The sequence below is a fragment of the Protobothrops mucrosquamatus genome, unplaced genomic scaffold (assembly GCF_001527695.2).
Source record: "Protobothrops mucrosquamatus isolate PMUCROS unplaced genomic scaffold, P.Mucros_1.0 scaffold2271, whole genome shotgun sequence".
NCBI classification, from domain to species: domain Eukaryota; kingdom Metazoa; phylum Chordata; class Lepidosauria; order Squamata; family Viperidae; genus Protobothrops; species Protobothrops mucrosquamatus.
The window spans coordinates 32,273-52,436 of record NW_015388360.1 but is presented as its reverse complement, the minus strand read 5'-3'; the positions used below and the strand labels follow the sequence as shown (position 1 = coordinate 52,436).

At 38.7% G+C, this 20,164-nt stretch overlaps 2 protein-coding genes across 2 annotated transcripts in view; one reads left to right on the top strand and one right to left on the bottom strand.

Annotated features, from left to right (window-relative positions):
• PI4K2A (phosphatidylinositol 4-kinase type 2 alpha) overlaps positions 1–2,284 on the bottom strand; it is a 10,587-nt gene extending 8,303 nt beyond the window's left edge. Inside the window, exon 1 of the mRNA XM_015824522.2 lies at positions 1,838–2,284. Coding sequence (XP_015680008.2) covers positions 1,838–2,284 — 447 coding nt within the window. The remainder of the gene's footprint in view (positions 1–1,837) is intronic.
• A 10,361-nt stretch (positions 2,285–12,645) lies between these two features.
• Positions 12,646–16,550, top strand: MORN4 (MORN repeat containing 4). The gene is made up of 4 exons (XM_029285795.1): positions 12,646–12,733; positions 15,216–15,330; positions 15,746–15,855; positions 16,075–16,550. The coding sequence occupies exons 1-4, from the start codon at positions 12,667–12,669 to the stop codon at positions 16,221–16,223; spliced, it is 441 nt and encodes a 146-aa protein (XP_029141628.1). The 5' UTR covers positions 12,646–12,666; the 3' UTR covers positions 16,224–16,550.
• The last annotated feature ends 3,614 nt before the right edge of the window (positions 16,551–20,164 follow it).

Here is a 20,164-nt window from a genome sequence, read left to right as displayed (position 1 = left end):
AATATCAGTAAATTTAGGAAAGAAGGAGTTGTTTTCAGGGCTAGCAGCTATTTTCCTCCAAAGCAATGTTTTGCTATAAGGCAGCCATTGGATTTATAAGAATCCAAAATAGTTCAAAGGACTGTACCTGGACTGTATTCCTACTGACTGACTAACATTCAAATTGATCATCTTCATGTGTAAAATAGAACCAAAAGCTAGCAGCAGTATTACTTGAATAAGACTGCATATACTGCACTATAGGACTATTAGAAAACTTCCACTTCAGATCCAACATAAACACTTAAGTATAAGAAATTAAATAATACTTTATAATGCCTTGCTAAGACCACACTTGGAATACTGCATCCAGCTTTGGTCGCCACAATGTAAAAAAGATGTTGAGACTCTAGAAAGAGTGCAGAGAAGGGAAGCAAAGATGATTAAGGGAAGCAAAGATGATTAGGGGACTGGAGGCTAAAACATATAAAGAACGGTTGCTGGAATTTGACATATCTAGTTTAATGAAAAGAAGAACTAGGGGTGACGTGATAGCAGTGTTCCAGTATCTCGAGGGTTGCCACAAAGAAGAGGGAGTCAAGCTATTCTCCAAAGCATTGAAGAGAGGACAAGAAACAATGGATGGAAACTAAACAAAGAGAGAAGCAACCTAGAACAATCAGTGGAACAACCTGCCTCCAGAAGTTGTGAATGCTCCAACACTGGAAATTTTTAAGAAGAGACTGGACAACCATTTGTCTGAAATGGTATAGAGCAGAGGTCCCCAACCTTTTGGGCACCAGGTTACATGGAGAGAGGTTTTTCCGCAGACCAGAGGGGGCATGGTTTTGTGTGCTACCTGCATTCTGCAGATGGGGCTTTGCTTGTTGCTGGCATGGTACAGGTCTGTTAATTGATCAAGTCAACCAAAAACATGCATTAGCATCAAAATATCCTTTTTCCCCAAGTTGTTTTATTATATTATAAAATGTGTATAATATATATTGAATAAAGATGATAGTGTATAGTGATGTTTATGCAATAAAAACTAGAAATTGTTAACACTGATAAGATAAACTAAACCTTTAAAGATGAGGGGGAAAGTGTATATCAATGTTAAATATCATTTCTAAATTGTTAATCAACATAAGGCTCCTGCAGCACCAAAATATCAAGGCCCGACAAAGTAATAACTAAGATATTCAGAATAAGTGACACCCACTAATTAAGCATAACAGGTCTGCTCATTCAAGACAGAAAATTCAAACTTGAACTTTTAATTGGAAAAACTATGCCAGTCTCTCGAAAACAATTCAAAAGAAATTTCACCCCGATAACCAAAAAATTACATCACCAAGCATTATTAATATTATTAATAATTAATATTATTAATTTCACTGAGTCCTACGGGAGAAGGGCGGGATATAAATCCAAATATAAATAAATAAATAAAATACCTCAACATAGTTCATTCACAAAGTTTCTGAGCCAAACAGAAACTATGTCACTATGCAACAAAGTTATTTCACTAAACATGATTATCTATGGTCTTATTAATTCAATAAAATCTTCCATAATGGCAAAGTCATATCGGGTGTCATTTTTTTAATGCAGCAGAATAAGCAATTCCAGTGCTGAAGACCTGCCTTAGAAGGAAAAAGAGTGAGAAAAAGTCAATGCAGAATTGGGGAGGGGGCGCAAGCGACTGACAAAGAAAGGTATCAACTGCAAATATTCCATAACCCTTGTACCCTTATCTCCCGCCCTTCAGTTGTTTTAAAAATTCAACCAACCACGTCCTGTTCTTTATTCCCTTGTCCCGTGATCTGAATACTTTTCCCGAGCCCCGATCTCTCACCCCCTGCGGATCCTTGACGAAATAGCTGCCGCTAGAACCTTGGTAGATGCGCTCAGGGTAGATTCCGCGTTCGCTCGCCAGCTCTGCCAGTCGCACTACCTCGGCGAATTCTGGGTCATCGGGAAATTCATTCCGGTGCTCCCGTTCACTTCGACCCGCGGCGATCCCTACTCCGACCCCCACTGGAGCCTGAGTCTGGGTCGCCCCGGCTACTGCTACAGTGCCCCGCGTGGCTCCACGCTCCGCACCACCACCCCGATCCAACAGCGGCTGGCGCTCCCGGTCGCGGCCACCTGCGGGGGATCCCGGTGGGGAGGGACAGGGACACGGTCCAGCGGGAGTACTAGAGGCAGCGGGGCAAGGCGGGGAGCGCACGGCACCCCCAGGCAGCCCATACCCCGGGGCCGGACCGCGCTCTGGAGATACCAGCGGGCTCGTTTCATCCATAGGCCGAGCCGGTCCGAGGCGCTGATCTAACCCCGGATGGGCGCTTGCACGCATAAACCACGGCCCCGCGGTCTCAGACTCAACGCCGCTCAGTTCGGATCACCTGACACCGGCCCGCGGCCACTGCCGTTTCCGCCAGAGTAGCATCAGCGAATCACAGCGCGGCCACGCCCCCTGTTTACAGGGTGCCCGGAAGCCACGCCCACTAGAGAGCCCATCGTCCATTTGCAAAGCTTGTGCTGTCCCGTGTACGCCCCTTCATTATGTAGAGTTCCGCCTCTCCCTTCCTAGCTAAGTCATGCCTTTTGAATGGAGATTAAATATAGATCCATTCCTTTGTTTTCAATCCGTGTTTTTTTTTCACTAGGCCCCTATTGCCATAATTCCGTTATCTAGAGCAGAGCCCCGCCCTCATTCTGTATTACATATACATTTTACTGTATACTGTATCGTCTCCTGATTATGCTGAAGACATTTTAAGTCATCTATAGCTCCGTTGCAAAAATCACGCCTACGTATTCTGCGCTGATTGCAAAGATCAATTATCAATATGTTACACACAATTCTTTCCGCTATGTCAATGTACAGTAATACTTCGTGTACATAATAATACCGCTTTGGAATATCATACGATCTTATTGTAAATCAAAAAAATAATACATTATATATCCTACTGCCTGGGCTGCAGAAAGGCTGGCGTTACAATCGTACCGGACGGACTACGTGGCTCTTAAGGGATTTAAAACTTGTAGCGGGAAATAGCAAGTTTAACCCATAGCCCTTAATCGCAATAATCCGTCTTTAAAGACTCCCTTTTCTTAGGAAACGGCTGGCTGTACCCTCTGTATGTTTATGATCTCGTTGGTTTCCGAGAATTTTCTACCCACCCCCATTCACTTTCAGCACGGGAACCAGGACAACATTCTCACTGAGTAATGGAGTCACTGGACAGTTTTCTTGATTTGTCTTCCGCCTACCCAAGAGCTAGTTTGGTGCAGCGCTGAAGGTGCTGGCCTAAAAACCAGACCATTGTGAATTCTACTCCTTGCCTTAGGTATAAAAGTCGACTAGGTGACTTTGAGCCAGTCACTCTCTTTCAGCCCAACCCACCTCACCGGGTTGTTGTTGGGAGAGAAATAGGAGGAAGGAGTATTATGTATGCTTACTGCCCTTGAGTTACTTATAAAATATAAAGGCAGGATAAAAATCTAGTAAATAAATCCTGTTAGAATTCATCTGCTTTAATTATCTGCTGCCCTGGTCTTTTGTTTCAGTTATTCTAATGTTGGGAAATTGACAGAGTTGGTATTTCTGGCTGCTGTGAGATAAAAATGTTGAAGAACAATCGCAACTCCTACATCCCCAACTCCGTCTCAACTTGTTCCAGAATGGCATGAACTTGCCAATCCCTGCCCTCCTTGCCCCACCGCCAACGCTGTGTTGCAAATGCTGTACTTCTTCAAAATGACAGTTCCTATTTAAAGGGGGGGAAGGGAGAATGTTTTGCTTTAAGCTATAAACACTTGAAAATTTAACCCCCTTCCCACTTCCTTAATAGCCTTTGTGTGTGTCTCAAAATCATCAGCTATTGGACACTATTACATGTTTTATTTCATTATTTTCATTCAGAACTACTTAGCCTAAGAGTTGCATAATATATTGAATATAATGAAATCTTTTTCTGGCAAAACATTTTTATTTCTCAAGTGCTTGCATGATGTCATCAAAACTGTTAATATCAATATAAACACAATTCACAATATATTCATTCCAATGCATGCTGGCTGTGTCATGTGTGAAATCTTTATAGAATAATCATAGGGATGTCAGATATATATCCATTATTCAATGAAAAATAACATTGAACTACTATTGTAGTACTGAAGTTTATATTTTTAAAACTAAATTCTTCCATTTACCTATTCATTAGGATATCTTGATTCAAGCAATAGAAAGGGAATAACTTAATTTGTTTGCTTTTGGATTAGCATACTCTATTTTTTAAATTGTAGTTTATGGCTCAATGCATTGTATAATCTATAAACAAGTCAAATGTTATTTATTTACTAAAGCATAGTTAAACAAATTATTACGATCCATTTAATTTCACTTAGCTATCATAGAATAAGAATTTGGGTGATCTCATATGCTACAAAAAAGAAAATTTTCACAGTGGAGAAAAATGTAAACTCCCAGATTGGTTTACATTATAAACTGTTTTATCCAACTCTTACTAAAATAAGTTAGGATACTGTAGGACACATTAAGGAAAGAGAAAAATAAATGTTGCAGTTATTGGTATTTTTAGTAAACATATAGCTTGACCTATAGGAATTTTATAGCGATTCAGTACCTTTTTACTATATTAATGACTTATTTGGTATTAGGAATGAGAAAATATGACATGTCATATTTCAGATGATTTTTACATGATTTACATTAATTAAGAGTAATTTATTTCCAAAACCTTTTAGGGAATAGAAAAATGGTGCTCTTGGGGCTAGATTATTATTTATTATTATAGACAATGTTACTTCTCTTTTTTAAATTCTGTTTTTCTGTTAATATGGTCAATCATCCAGAGACCTATTGCTTATTTACTTAGATAATGGGTTTATGCGGGGTATTTATTGTGTATTTACATAATTTATATGCCTGCCATCTTGTAACTCTGGGCATCTGACAAAGTATAAAACACAAATTTATAAAAATTATAAAAATATATATACAATTAAAACTCATACTACAATGAACAAGGCTCCTCACAAGAATTCATTGTTTAGTGTGTGTGTGTGTGAGTTCATCTTATAACAAATTTGTGCTGATTGGTGGCTCCCAATCAAAAGTTAAAACAACATAAAAGCCATATTAAAACTATAAAATTAAATATATTAAAAACATCAAGAACAACAAAAACCTGGTTCTTCAGATATGCAGTTGCCTAATCTTATTCTAGCGCTTGAGGGGAAAGCCAGGTCTTTATGCAAGGCTAGGAAGGTAGAGGCCTATCAAATTTTAGGGGGCAGAGTATTCCCATAGGGCAAGGGCTGCCAGGGATAAGGCACACTCTCTAGCTCCCATCAGATGGCAACATTTAGAGGAGGGATTAGGAGCATGCCACACTGTCTGACCTGATAGGATGAGTAAATGTCCTTAGGAAAAAACAGTCCCACAAATAACCTGATCCTGTGCCATATAGGGCTTTAAATATGATGACCAGCACTTTGAGTTACACCTGCAAGGAAACTGGAAGCAGTGCAGTTCACAAAACAGAGGTGTTGCATGAGAAAACCTAGGGACCCCATTACTATGCATGCTCTGCATTCTGAAACAGTTGAAGTTTCTTGGTGGACTTTGAGGGCAGATCCATTTAAAGTGCATTGCAATAATCCAAACAGGCAGTGACCAAGGCATGAGTGACCATGAGCAAGATCAGGAAAGGAAACAATTAGCACACTAGACAAATCTATGCAAAGGTCCCCCTAGCCACAACTGCCATCTGCTCCTGGAGTAGAAGTTGTGAGTTCAGAAGAACCCCCCACCCCATTTGTGCACCAGCTCAATTTGGTGAAGTGCCACTGTATCCAAAGTCAAAATAAAGTATTATTTAGACCTGGGGGGGGCAGACACCCATAACCATTCAGCTTGCCAGGATTGAGTTGAAGCCAGTACCTCCCCTGCCAGAGATATATAATTAGGTACCATTAGCGTACTGATGATATTAAATTCTATGCCAACAAATGCCAGAAGACCTAGCAGCTCCATGCAACTGTCAAAAGGGAGTGGCGAAAGGCTCCAGCACTGGACATCTCATATTGCAGGGGCCTAGGGCTTAACTTCTCAACCACTGCCAACACTGAATGGATCAGGCCATGGAGGAAGGAGGAGAACTACCACAACACAGTGCCTCTCATTCACAAGCCTCAAAGCCACTCTAGAAGGAGACCATGGTTGATGGTATCGAGAGAGGCCCAGGAAGGTCACACCACCTCCATCCCATGTTCTGCAAAGGTAAGGTCAAAACACATGTCTAAGTTGGTAAAGAAGAAGTTTTCTGATATTTGCCTAGCCTCAATGCTAATATACCAGTCGTAATCTATATACTAGTAAAATTCTCATGTTTGTGTGTAATCTTTAACTGGGTGAAACAATGCATCATGAGGCAACAATTTTTGAACCAAGGTACCTCAAACGGCCTAGCTTGCAGAACATGTCCAAAATCCAAAATCTATGATACCCATGGAATTGAAATTTGGCAAATTTTATGAAATATTTTGTAACATAAAAATTAATACAAAATGTCATAAAACATTTCCTGTGGTCAACTCTTAATGTTTGATTATGCTATAGAGTTCACTATGGGCTATTTTCAGGACAAATACATCTCTGAATATCTCTCTCCCTCCCTTTTCCAGTGAAGGCAGTAAATTAGAAGCTTGTCCATTGTTAAAGGCATTCAGAAAATATCTCTGAAAAGATAACCAAATGGGTCACAGTTGCTTAATATAACTCCTCTACCCATTAAATTTTATGCAATAGTGGCAACTATCTGTAGCTTGGGTGTAGGATGAGGGTGAAGGTTCATTCTCCAAACTTGTGGGTTGGTTTCTGAATGTTTCATTACCAGGCTGGGTAACATCTTCAGCAGAGTTTAGGCGGATGTCAGTGTTCTTCTGTTTATAAGGGCTTCAGGTGTGGGTGTGTCAAGTGAGGGTCTGTGATGCATCTTGTGATGGGTCAGGTGTGAGTCATCAGTGAGTCTTGTGATGGGTCTTGTGGTGGGGAGGTTACATCAGGTCAGGGTCATTGGGAGGTGAACTGCTGGTGGGAGGGGGGCTTGTGAGGGTTGGTTGATGGTTGGTGCCATCTCTGGTTTGCTGTGCGGTTGATTTGGATTCCGAGGGGTTTGTAGGCTGGTTGTAGGTTGATGTGTCTGTTGATGGAATTGCTTGTCGAGTGCCAGGCTTCGATGAACTCAGTAGCATGGCATATAGCTTGGGTGTAGAATGAGGGCGGCCGATGATTTTTGTGCTGCTCCAGTTGAACTTGTGCTCCTTGGTGTCGGTGTGGGTAGAGATTAAGGATTTGGAATCGTGGCATTTGACTGCCAGACGGTGTTCATGGATCCTAGTTTTTAATTGATGTGATCTTTGTTTCACATCAATTGGTTGCAATGATTATAGCTGATTTTGTAGATTACATTGTTTCTTTCATCCTTCTGTATTTTTTCTTTGGTTCTGGATAATTCCTGGCCGAGTGTGGCTTTTTAATTTAATAAAATTAAATTTTATTTTGTTCAAATGGCTATTGTAACCAGCTGTTGTGTCATAAGTTAAAATCAAACACCTTTTTGTTTTGCTGGTCTATTTTCTGTTAGTTAGTTTGAATGTTTCTGGCAATAAAAAGGGTCATACTTAATGCACGACTTACATCTTCCATGTTCCTTGAAACTGGTGGCTTTTTTTTTTTTTTAAATGGCTTTCTCTAAATCCCCTAACACATGTAGGGATTCTGAAACTGCCTAGAGGCTTAAGAGTCAGGGCATTATACAAGCTTAATAAATTGTTATTATTAATGGAATTGCTTCAAACATACATGGAGTTGAAATGAAATACTCATTTCCTTACTGTGGATCACTATCACTTTTTTGGGGGGGGCGGGTAAGATTTTAACAGACAGTTTAAAAACAACTTCAATGCATAAATATCATTCAACAAAATTCAGCCATCTCATCCAAAATTATCCAGTAGCCATAAAGAAACATTCATTGCGTTCCTTACTGAACAAAACAAAAGTCAGGCACTTGAAAACAGTTTTTATTGTTTCGTAAAAGCCTTTTTGACCTTCTTCTTCAAGGGTACTGCCTATTTCAGCATCCTTTCCCAAATTTTGTCTCTTGGGAGCTGCAGCAGGCATCTCCCCGCAGATGAAGGGAGCGCTGGAGAGCCTCAGCACCGCAGCCTCTCGCTTCTGTTGAGAGGAAAAACCTTGTCTTTTTGCCCCTCAGAAATATGGCCGTTCCGTGAAAATTTCCTTGCCCTTCACAAAGAAGGCCACGGAGGGAAGGGAGAATTAGCCGGAAGGCTGGGCAATAGAGGGGCGCGTTACTACCGGTAGTCTAGGAAACCACCAACAGCGTGAGCGGACAATTCCTAGTGGGCGAGTGCCCTGAGAGATGGATGGGGGGAAGCCTGGCATGGCGGAGGGAGGGAGGCGGTGGCCCATGGGGGAGAGCAAAGGGGCGTGCGGCTGGTGGCAGCTGCTACAAAGCTTGCATCCAGGTGAGGGGCGCGGTCATTGTTGGTGCAATGAATAGATAAAAGCCTAGGGATGACGTGGCCGGGAATGTTGCGTGGAATCCGGGCGGATAGGAAGGCTTTGGGGGGGCAGGAAACTGCAACGTGAAGAAAGGCTGAGTGGAAACGAGCGGCAGCGACCGGTAAAGCGGGCTGCAGAGCCGTTGTAGTCTACTAGATGGGCGTGGTTTCGGGATGCAGGGCATGACTTAAGGATGCTGGGCTCGGTCGCGAAGCTGTCAAAAGAGACTTTGCAGTGAGCAGTTTTGATTCCACTACCGAGGGATGCTGCCTGGGGGTAAGTGATGACTCAGGACCGTTAGCATTGCCTGAAAGGTTGTGGCTTAGGAGAAACTAAAACACAGGAGTACAGTAGGTCCTATTCGATTGCTGGCTTTTTGTTCATTGAATCAGATTCTGCTGATTAAGGGAGTGTGTGGAGATGTCCTCAGAAATTGGGAAACTGCTACCCCGCATGGTTTGCTGCTGAGCAACTGCAGTTGCTCTGCTCCGTATAAAATAGCTGTAATTATTTCCAGGGAAGTAGTAGTCATTGTACTGTAAGATCCATGAAAGGACAAGCAGGTCTCTAATTCTTTTTGTGTAGCCCTTTAGCCAGCTTTGATTATTAATTACAAATTATTCCCTTCAAAGGAAAGCAAATGTATCTTTTCACAGCAGCAACTTTTTTAAAAATGTGACTCTGGTTGGCATTTGAGAAAAGACGAACAATACATTTTGCTCCTTTGAACCAGGGTTATCCAACCTAGCATATTCCAGATATATTGAATGATCGGTCTTGCTTTCTTCAGCCAGCATAGACACACTGGCTGGATATTATGGAAGTTATCATCCAACACATCTGGAGAAAATCAAGTTGGGGAACATTCCTCTATACTTTCTCCTATGAGATGTATTGGTTTGTGTATGATATTGTATGGCTTGAATCTGAGACTAGTTTTGAAATCTTGGTTCACTTCACAGTTATTATGCTGCTAGTTTTCTCATTTAATATAATATAGTAAATGAGCACTCCTGTTTTTATAATCTTGGCTTTATTTGCTATGGACAAAAAAGGCTATTTTTTTTCTAAGTTGATCCTTACAAATAAAAAAGAAATTTAAAATGAATTGGAGATGTTATCAAGAAAACAGAACATAACATCTTTTGTTGTTGATCCATAGTACATGTGATTATTTCTCAGGAACCTCTTGGTTTTTACACTCGGAATTACTGTCTTTGTGTACTATATACTGTACCAGTATGAGAAATGATGTTCATGCTTAACAGCTTATCCAATGGTGTATGAGAATGACTCTGACAGAGGATTCAGGAGAAGCATATAGCACTAGTATGCTGAATAGCTAATCCATTAATAGGAGATGTCTGAGGAATATGGCCACCGCTGAGACTGAGAAGTGAGCATTTTTCCCATATACTATTACTGCTTACCGATCATTTGTGACTCATTCTTCCTCAAAAGATTACAGCCAGAACATATAGCGTAAAGCAACAGAAAAGCCGGCAGAATATTAGTGCATTTCCATGTACTGAATAGATGAATATATGAAAAATATAATTATCTTTGGAGTTGATGTATCTCCAAATGTTGCTCCTGAAGAACTAACAATAAAGACAAGTTGAGCATGCAGGATGAAAGAAAGCATGAGTAGTAATAGCTTTTTTAGGTATGTCAGTCTGGTTATTGTAGCTTCAAAAAACATTATTAATGTTTTTTGTAATGTTTAATGTTCCAGCAATCTTTGGCTTTTCTTTTCTCTCCAAAGGTAATCACATAGCCATTCATTACTTAAAGAGGAAAGAATGGTTCTCACCATGCCAACCATAAGTAATTCCTATAGCAGCAACAATTATGAGTAAGGAATCGGTTTCCTTATGTAGTATTGTCCACTTTTTATTTCCTAGTCTTTAGTGACTATCAAAAGCATAGGAATATAACAGATACAATAGCCAACTCGGGCTGTTGAAGCTGTGATGAACAAAGCAACTCAGAAGTACAGAAACCTTGCAAAGTCAAAGAGGCTGATAGAATCTCAGAGACATGAGACTGTTGGAATCTATGCTACAGTTGATACAGTTCAATAAAACATGTAGATGTTCCAACTATTTGAAAGAAAGGCAGTAACTCTATTACACTTCACTACTATTAGTATGCAACTCAGATTACTTCCATTTGATTACCTGCTGTGCAAGGGTGGCCTGCATCTTTGAGTTGATCCAGCTGCACTCTTTTTTTGATAGAGACCACCCAGGTTGTATCCACAGCTAGTCCAGATACATTGCAGTCATGAATACTTCATACATGGTGCCCTTTTGCTCAAGCTGCATTTAAATCTAATCCAGCGAAATAAAATTAATAAACTGTAGCAGCCCAAAATGTAAGGCTTAAATTTATTGCAGAAGGATTGAATACTGTATGCTTTCTAGTGAAAGCACAAAGTTGCTCTCTATACAACTAGCATGGAGAAAAACCTGTAGAATGAAATCTGCAAATCAATCTTTGGAGTGAGAACTGAACTACTATATCAATACCATTTGAGGGCGGATCCCATAAGAGTAAAGCATATCATAACCTATGTTTAAGAAATTTATTCTTATATGTTCAGGATTTAGGGGAATGGTTGAACTGGAAGTGATCTAGTTCAATATTTTAATTTTTATTATTTTCTTTCAGACTGTTAGTTGCATTGATGTTCATACGAATATAATTGCAGAATATTAACGGAAACACCAGTTTCCATTTATTATGACTCAACCCTGAAATACAATGAATGGCATTGTCCATTCATATTCTTTTAATTTAAGGTATCATGTGTGCAGAAGAGGGGAGGTAGCTTTGCTTGCTCTCTTGAACTTAATTAAGGAAAGACAGGATAAAAATTTACTTTTATCACACTGAGGGAAACTGTCTGATTTGAGGCCACTATCTGCAATATGCTACTATTAGTATTTTAGAAGTCATTCTCACATCCTCAATCACTAAATTGTTTTTGAAGATCTTAAGTGATATCAATATGAAAACACAAAGATTGTCTGTGTTTTGTTAATGTTTCAAAGATTCCATTTTCAGGAATATACATGGGAATAAGTTGAATTGTAGGGTGATATTTAGCTAGCTGGAATCTGGACAGCAGCACTCTCCAGTGCTATATTTTATTTCAATCCTAAATACATTATTTCACTATTTCACTAACCCATTCTTATTTTATCAGAACATTTGAAAATAATCTGTCAGTCATCAAAACAATGTGCCTGTTAGATGTATCCATATAACATATGCTGTCAATTTGATCATTAAAATTCTTAATGTTCAATACCATAAAAACATTAATCCTATCAATGCACAGTTATTTCATAATTTAATGAGAAAATACATTGTCTTTTCTTGATTTGGGATTAAACTACTTTCTCTGAGTTTTATATTGTCCTTTATATTGTCCTTAGGCTAATTAGTCATTCCCAGCTATGAATAACTGTGTAAATCCGTAACTAAGTAATTTCAAAATATACTTTCTGAAATATATTGTGATGTTTGCTAATGTCATGCATAAAATGAATACTATGATTTTGTGATGTCTGTGCAGCACCAGAAACGATGTCTGGTTTACTATCAAGCTCAGATGGTGTGCAGATCATATTTCTTATAAGTGGAGCCAAATCTAATAAAATATGGTTGCTCTGATTTTAGTGATAGTTAGATTACTTCAGACAAAGGACTTATAGGAGGCCCTTTTAGATGGTAATTATTTACTTATTTCAAAATGGGGCAAGCTAAGTCTGCTGTAGTAAGAAACTGTGTGTACCCTTTCTCTTGACAATACCCATTGTCTACCTTTCCCATTCATAGTGCATAGTTTTGTAAACGTAAACTCCACTCCTTCCTAGCACTGATGATGTTACCTAGTTTGGTAACAAAACATCTGCAAGAAAACTACCAAGCTAAGAGAGCACCAAGGACCCCACAGTTTTGTTAATGTTCTCTCCTTTCATACTGGTCTTATGCTGTTTTCATTTTCCTGAACCTTCTGTTGCAGCTGCTATCCTGTCTTCCTGAAAGTTAGTATCATGACCTTGACTAAGGGCTCATTCACTTACTCTAGTGGAGAGGAATACTGTGGGGAATGGAAGGAAGGTAAGTGAATTTTTCATAGATGCAGTACCATCAGGTTTACTTATGGGACCCTGCTTGGGAAAGATACATACTATTTTTATTACTATGGAGAATTCAGCCAGATAATTTTTTCTATTGTCATTATGAAATAGAATAAACTGTTTTGAAATTGGTTAGATCAGGAATTCTATTAAGATGAAGTTATGAAAATGATCATAGAACAAGTAAAGCCCCCTAATGTAAAAGAAGTCTCAACAAACAGAGTGAAATGAAAGAGTTTATTTATTTTAAACTTATATTAGATGCACAAAAACAAAGGAAAGATATTTCAAATCTGTACACATCTGTAAACAGAAAATTGGACTGAAAACAAAACAATTGGAATCTACAGTTGCAATGCTATTAGTCATTAACAATAAATAGTATTTACACTACCTCTTTTCTCAGAAACAAGAAATATGTACCTTGTGTTCATACTGTATTTCTAAAATTGGAGAACTATGTTGTGCTTAAAAACAATTGCTATCAAAGTTATAGCTGATGAAAGGAATCCATGCTCTTGTCAGGAGACCTCTGATTTCTTTCATAAAAGGAGCTTGCATTATAAGGAATTACAGGTGGGTAGAGGTGATTCATCCCATTTAACAAAGAAGATGCTTGCATAGCTTTTAGAGAAGGATGGCTACAAACTCTCAATTTCAATTTTGCAATAGTTTCTACAAGAAGCTATCTTGACTATTGCAAAGAATGGCTCTATTAGGGTGGGCAACAAAGAACATGCTTCCTCCCGGTGAGCTTCTAAAACTAGTTCTGCAAATAGATTTTCTTTGAAAAAATGTCTAAGAATACTATGCTCTCTGCCCTCCTCACCCAGATATCTTTATCAGGAGATGGAGATGACCCCCTTCATTATCCCCATACAGTATACTATTGGTTACTAATGATGGCCCAGAGTACATCAATATACTTAATAGGATCATATGGGATTTGCAAGTCATACAATATGTAAATCTAGGCAGCAATAGGATTATTGTTTGGAGTTAAATTAATGTTCTCCAGTCACCTGTGTTATCTGACAACAAATAGGACAATGAACAAAGCCTTTTCCTACTGCCAGGACAGAAACAAAATCCTAGAATGGCTCTTCAAAAGTGGGGCAACTTTAGGAATTCTGTTTCAGTGTAACTTTTCCCCTCACCTTATGACTATATGAAGAGTAAAGCCTGGAAGGAAAGGACTGGGGTAAATAAACCTACTCACTGTTGTCCACAGAGGTAATGTTGCACTTTCATTTTATGTATCCGATATCTGTGCTTCGGTATGTCCAATGGATGGAGCTACTGGCATACCTACTCCCATCCAGCACTGATCACTGCTCTCCACACTTATTTTGGGACATTAGTCTCTGGTGGGGGTGGGGGAGGAAGTAAATACTTAAATTTCCAGTACTTTGTCAGGTACAGTGGTTTTTGGACATTATGGGATTTCTTGCTATCTTTGATAAGTGGTGCTCTGAAGCACCCTTCACTGATTCCTATACGCATGTACAATTAACATACCAAAAATGTATGGAGAAATAATAACTGATCATTGGACTTTTTCACCTATTTCTCTATCAGTATATTGATGAGATGCTGGATTTTTTTTTGCTTTAAGTTTCCTGCAGAAGTGATGAAAGAAATTGGTGAAGCCATTTCTTTCGTTTTTAAAAACTCAATTGTAATTCACAAGAGTTCTACCAGTTCCTCTTTCTAGTGCAAATGACAGGAAGAAGGATGTTTTCACCACCATCCACCCAGTGCATCAGACAGAAAGATTTTATTATTTATTTATCAAATTTCATTTTATTTTTAGCTTACCAAATTATAAGGAAGAGTCAACTGAGTGTTTATGAGGCATACCAAAGATCTATCAGTGAAAATCGCATGCCCTCAAAGATCTACTTCTAGAAAAGAAAGGAATTCTTGGGACCATAGTAACCAGAACACCTGGCCAACATCATTATCAAAGTTGAAAAATGGATTGAAAACTGGACAGCAATTTCTTAAGCCAACTCCACTTCCAGTCAGTTTCAACACAGGGTTCAGCTGGAAAAAAGTGTTCTTTAGAGATATACTTTGAATCAGTGTGGTATATGAGAATCTTTATAGTAGTGGCTACACAGTCAAATTTAGAAAACTAGAACTTTTCCTTGAGACTCACAAATCTTTTTTAAAAGAGTGCTGTGAATCTGTGCATGATGTAATAATGCATAGAATAATGCAGCCTTTATATGTTTTATAAATAATATTTGGTAAAAGGAACAAACAACAAGAGGTTCCTTTTATTCTTGATCTGCCTACCAGATTATCTGGCATGGACTCTGTTATTATTTCCTTTTCATTTTGAAACTAATATAAAGTAAAATGTCACTATAGTGATTGATAAGATATGGCCTCCAAACAACAGTGTTGTCTTTTTGGCCACTGATAGAAAAGTAATGCTGCTCATTTTCTCTAATTAGGGCGTCGACATGGAATCGGACAATTGACTTTTGCTGATGGCAGCATTTATGTTGGACATTTTGAAAATGGTCTCTTCAATGGATATGGAGTGCTCAGTTTTGCAGATGGTTCCAGGTGGGTACTGGATTGTGAGTTCAGTAGCATAGTGCTAGCAGCTAGCTAGTACAAAGAGAGTACACACGTGCATGATCTGAGTCATTTTCAGAAAATATGAATAAATATGTAGTACAGATTGCCCATGGTATGATAAAGAATTTTGCAGAATGACTGTGTATTGCTACTTTTTGCATGCATGAATTTTTTAAATACAAGTATGCAAGAAAAATATCCCATAATATTTGTTGCCATATAATTTTTGATGTAGATCAATAGTAGACTGTAGAATGGCCGTTGAACATTTTAAGATAATTCATTAATACTTCTATGGCCCTTTTCCTTTTGTTTAGTACTGTTGTTTTAAGAACTTTATTATAGTGATTGCAGATGAGATAGCAATGTCCAATCAGACACACTCCTGTTATTGTTGCAGATATGAGGGGGAATTTATGCAGGGAAAATTCAACGGTGTTGGAGTCTTCACACGCTATGACAACATGATCTTCGAGGGAGAATTCAAGGGTGGACGGGTTGATGGCTTTGGTGAGTGATAAGGCTACATCCTGTGGGTATAACTAAGCAGCAAAGCTAATAATTGTGGATTAAATCTATATTGGGAACTCTGCTGCAGCATGGAACAGGGCATAAGTGAGAGTTTGTTTAAAAATAACATCCCCTGAGATACATGCAGACATATTTCATAGTACTGCATGCACAAATCAACTTTCCTACTGAACAATAATGTTCTATTTTCTCCCACAGGACTTTTGACTTTTCCTGATGGCTCTCATGGGATACCCCGTAATGAAGGCTTTTTTGAAAACAACAAACTCTTGCGACGGGAAAAGTGCCAGACAGTGGTCCAACGTGCACAGAGTGCCTCCAAGATGGCACACAGCTTGACAGCATAAAGGGCATAAATTCTACAATAATACAGGGCTTTCTTATGACTGGCAGCCTAACCCAGAGGTTGGTAAGAGTGTGGAGTACAAAATTCACAGAGGCAAATACTATCTCTAGGATGCAAACTATCATAACTGAATCCTGCTTGCCTTTATCATTTCTTTAAGCAGCCTGGCCCCTATAATGTGAACTGGTGCCAAAACTCAGCCATGAAGCCTATGTCTCCTGTCAGTATCACATCCAAGATCATAGCATTTCCTTTGTCAGAAGCATTCTCCCTTAGACAGATTGCTAATCCTATAACCCCACAACTGAGTTGGTACAATCCATCCATCTTTCTTGCCACAAACCTAATACAGCTGGAACGTTATATGATCAGTTGAGTTGGTTTCCAGTGGTCAAAGGAAGATTAAAGAACTTGCAATTAGCTTAATTTTCTATCTTCTTATATGTCCCTAAACCTCCAGTTGATTCCTCACTGCTCAGTCTTCCTTTCTTTATAAAAAATAAATGAATAAATACAAAAAGCAAAGAATTAACATACTGAGTGGAATTAAGAATTCTAGCCTTTCTGAATGTGACTTTTAACAATTTTGCAGATCAGCATAATAAGAATGTCTGAGTTCTGCTACGCTTTATGCTTTATGCTCCAGAATAGATCCAGGATCTTTTCCACTCTTTATTCTAGCCTTGTGTTTTACACAATTTGCTAAGGCCGTTTTCACTGTGAGCTTCTTGTATGACAGACATCATTTCACAATCATCCCTTCCTTACATGAGATGTAGGTCACTTATCTAAGGGCCACAATAGGAAGAGATTCACTAAGCTCCAGAGATATTACATGGTTTTCATTACCATAGTGTCATATACATACAGCTGTATTATTTTACAAATGTTAAAAAGGGAGTATCATTACTTTATTAAAATCTTGCCTCTGCTAATCATAGCACAAAGCAAAGTTTTGCAAATGCCTTCCTACTTCATAACTGGAAGTTATTTGCACACAAATACTTAGTCTCCACCCACACTTCCCTCATTTGGATTCTGAAAGTTTACCACACATTCCATTAATGTTTCAAACCTGACTTTGCTGCCTTAATGGCTAGACATTTGCTTAAAAATGAATCTCAGGATGCTGATCACTAGTCCAAAATATTATATCACACAATAATGACATGTATAGCCCTATATGTATCCAAAATAAGCAACAGCATCTTTTATACAATGCTGTAAAGCTAAAGAGACAGCTGTTCCTAGATAATGCCATACTGTATATCTTTATAGAACAGTGTTTCTCTATCTTGGCACCTTTACAATGTGTGGACTTCAACTCCCAGAAGTCGTCAGGAAGTCCACATATCTTAAAGGTGCCAAGGTTGAGAAACACCATTGTAGAAAATGCATTAAGTAACACTGGAATCTAGCACAACAGCTTTTAATAACTTATAAATATGGAGATTACAGGGCATTCTTAATATATAGTACAAATAGATGGCAATGATATGGAAGGGATAATTGATTCCTTGCTAGAGATGCAGGCTGAATGAAAATGCCAGGCTGGCAGAATAAAAGTTAAATTTTCTGGAGGTGATAGCAAATCCCTCAGTGGGATAACAATTGAGTTAAAATGGGTCAATAAAGATTAACTCTATCTGTCAATCATTTTATGTTTCTGTGCACTAAAATTAAACATGGGATTGTTTAAAATAGGGGGGGGGGTTCTTAGTCAAGCATTGACCCACGTAATGTGTGTTCCTAAGTGCCATGCTGGAGACCTTGTAACCAGCTGATCTCCACACTGAATGTCTGTGTGTCAATGCTACCCTCGTGCCTTTGTGTCTTTGCCCATCTAAGGGCCTTGGCCAAATAAAGAGTTGCTGAAGCTCGACTTTGGTGTATTATTTTCCAACGGTACTGAGGCAGGTGGATTAGCCTTATTCAGTTATGCAGATCCAGAATGGATCTCATTATTTATTCTGACCTAATATGCTGTAGTGCTTAAAAGTTTGTGAACCCTTTTGAATTTTCAATATTTCTGCATAAATATGATCTAAAGTGTGTACAGTTCTAAAACTCTTCTCCCCCACACCCAGATAGCAATAACTGCAATTAAATTCTTCTGTTGATCAGTCCATCAGCTTGGAGAAATTTTAGCCCGCTCCCATAGCTCCTTAGAGAAGCAGCTTCAGCTTGGAGATGTCAGTGGATTTCCTTGCATGTCCTGTCCAATTCAGATCCCTCCACAATATTTCTATAGGATGAATTTCAGGACATTGATTGGGCCATTCCAAAACATTATCTTTTTTTTCTGCTTTAACCATTCTGTGGTTGTAGGATTGGTCTGTTTTGGGTCATTTGTCTTTCTGCATGACCCATTTTCTCTCGAGTTTCGGTTCATGAATATCCTGACATTTTCATGTAAAATCCAATTCAGAATTCATAATTCCATCAATAATGGAATCATAGTCATCCTAGTCCAAAGACAGCAAAGTAGTCCCAAACCATGCTACTCCTGCACCATTTCTCAGATAGGATAAGATTCCTATGCTGAAATGCCATGTTTTATCTTTCACCAAACAAAACACTTCATTCCAGCCAACAAGTTCTATTTGGCCTGATCTGTCCAATAGAATTAATTAGGGTCTTTTAGAAACTGTATTGCATTATACACAGGTAATAATGTTCTTTTTAGAAGAGAGTGAGTTTCTTCCAACCCCATCATACATACCATTGGTGGTCTCATTAGCACTGACTTTTATCAACACAACAGAGGCCTTTAGTTCCTTAGATGTTACCTGGAGTTCTTTGAGACCTCCCAAAGGATTACGCACATTACTGTTTATGTTATTTTAGTTAGTTAACCACTCCTAAGGAGGATAACAGTGGTGATGGATTGCCAGCCTTCATACAAAATCCGCCTAACAGTGGACTGGTCAAGTCCAAACTTATATTTTAGATCATATTGAAAATTTTAAGCACTACTATACAGGCTCCATTCTCTAGTTCCATCACTCACTCATTCAGTCCTTGAAAGATCAATGGGAATTAATCTGAAAAGCTTGCCCATCATTGCAATGAGAATATCTGTTTAGACTGAATATAAAAACAGGACAAATCATCATATAACCACTCCAATTTTGGAATATAAGTCGCTGTTGTTTTTAAAAAAGCAGACATTTTGCATATGTATGCAATGATAGACATCTATATACTACTAAAACTCTCATTTCTGATGGTTTGTAACCTTTAATTGGATGAAATGGTGCATTATAGGACAACAATTTTTGTTTGAATCAAGATACCTCAGATGGGCAAACTTATAGAAGGTGTACAAAATCTGGGACCCATGACTCCCAGGGGATTGAAATTTGGGAAAGTTGTGGCAACTGCTGCAGTAATGTGATCATTCTTAATACTCCCTGCCAACTTCCTACAAACTTGCAGGAAGATGGAAGTTGCTCCTGCTCCCACTGCTATTTTCCTCCTGTGGTCATTTAATTCAGTCTAGGTAAGGAAATATCTCTGAAACGTTTACCCAATGGGTTATGGGTTGTCTAGTAATCTTAAAAGGTGTTCTTTCAACTCAGTTTAATGGACCATATTTGAATATATGAATTTGCTTTAAATGGTAGGTTCAAACAGCGCTTAGCCAAGATGCCATTTTGTTTGTTTGTGGCTGAGCAAATGCATGACTTCAGCTGCTGTAATTTATCCAACAACTAAAGTTAAATCTTAGCTTAGCAGAATGTATTGAATGCCGCCAGTGAGTTTTAGATAAATATAGGCTACTCTAATACTTTCCAATGCTATTTTATTATATTCCTTTCCATTTTTTCCTTTGATCCTTTGACCTACAACTGTCAAAACTGCCCCCTTTGAACAATCTTCACCTGATGCTAGTCTTTGTATTTGCAACTGCCTGCTATGCTATGCTGGCAAAATGTTAAG

Excerpts from the sequence above, each read along its gene's own strand:
- MORN4 (XM_029285795.1), top strand. The coding sequence starts at position 12,667 with ATGACCTTGACTAAGGGCTCATTCACTTACTCTAGTGGAGAGGAATAC. Across the intron at positions 12,734-15,215 it reads CTGTGGGGAATGGAAGGAAG|GGCGTCGACATGGAATCGGA; the intron begins GTAAGTGAATTT and ends TTCTCTAATTAG. Across the intron at positions 15,331-15,745 it reads AGTTTTGCAGATGGTTCCAG|ATATGAGGGGGAATTTATGC; the intron begins GTGGGTACTGGA and ends TTATTGTTGCAG.